Raw genomic sequence first — 845 nt, 5'->3', positions numbered from 1 at the left:
CACACATACACGACATTTTCTGTCTGAGCCCACAAAAAACACAAACACATACACAAAAAACATGATATTTCCTGCCTGAGCCCATTCACACAGACACGACATTTCCTGCAAGAGCCCACTCACACATATTCACAGACAGGACATTTCCTGCCAGAGCCCACTCACACATATACACAAGCACAACACACACAAACACAAAATTTCCTGTCTGAGCCCACAAAAACACAAACACATACACAAAAAACATTTCCTGCCTGAGCCGAAATGAGCACCGGAGAATTCCAAGCGAGAGGGGAATGTGAGAGTGTGAGACTGAACGTATATGAAGACGACGGCTTACTATCGTATGTACCCGAGTATGGCGCATTGTAGGAGTAGGGGGTGTTTGCTCGGTCATTGAAGCGGAACCCTTGGCGATAACAGATGAAGAAGAGGACCAACAGAGCGATGATGAGGACGATCGACAGGAGCATCATGGCGAACCAGAGCGGGTTACCCACCAGTGCATATGCCTCAGCTGAAAGAGAAAGAAGCAAAACATAAAATAATAAAAATTACTGGGCTGTGTAAGATTGTTTTAGTAAGAGATTTACAGCACTTGCAACACAATTAAATCATATAAGTGCCGAAGACTCGAGGTGTTACTAGGGGGTAACAAACACATAACAGGAGGGGAGATAAAGACGATGGACGTTTGATAGGAAAGAAGGAGCAAACCACATCAGAGCATCTGCTAGCCACCTATGCTATGTAAGCGACTTCCACACTCAAACCCTCGAAAATAATATATCAAACATGTGAGGCATTGAGATGAAATCAGGAGCTCCTCAAAATAAGGAAATTGA

The 845-nt window shown here is 44.0% G+C and overlaps 1 protein-coding gene across 3 annotated transcripts in view; it reads right to left on the bottom strand.

Moving 5' to 3' along the window:
* Window positions 1–340: 340 nt before the first annotated feature.
* LOC101855748 (neuroglian) overlaps window positions 341–845 on the bottom strand; it is a gene marked incomplete at its 3' end in the record, with an annotated part of 31,888 nt that continues 31,383 nt past the window's right edge. For 2 of the 3 annotated variants that reach the window (XM_013087714.2, XM_013087713.1), the window contains 1 exon segment: window positions 341–517. In XM_013087714.2, coding sequence (XP_012943168.1) covers window positions 341–517 — 177 coding nt within the window. 3 annotated transcript variants of the gene reach the window in all.

This window comes from Aplysia californica, unplaced genomic scaffold, assembly GCF_000002075.1.
Source record: "Aplysia californica isolate F4 #8 unplaced genomic scaffold, AplCal3.0 scaffold00628, whole genome shotgun sequence".
Taxonomy (NCBI): domain Eukaryota; kingdom Metazoa; phylum Mollusca; class Gastropoda; order Aplysiida; family Aplysiidae; genus Aplysia; species Aplysia californica.
Note: the sequence above shows the minus strand (reverse complement) of the source record. Positions and strands in the feature narration are given on the sequence as shown.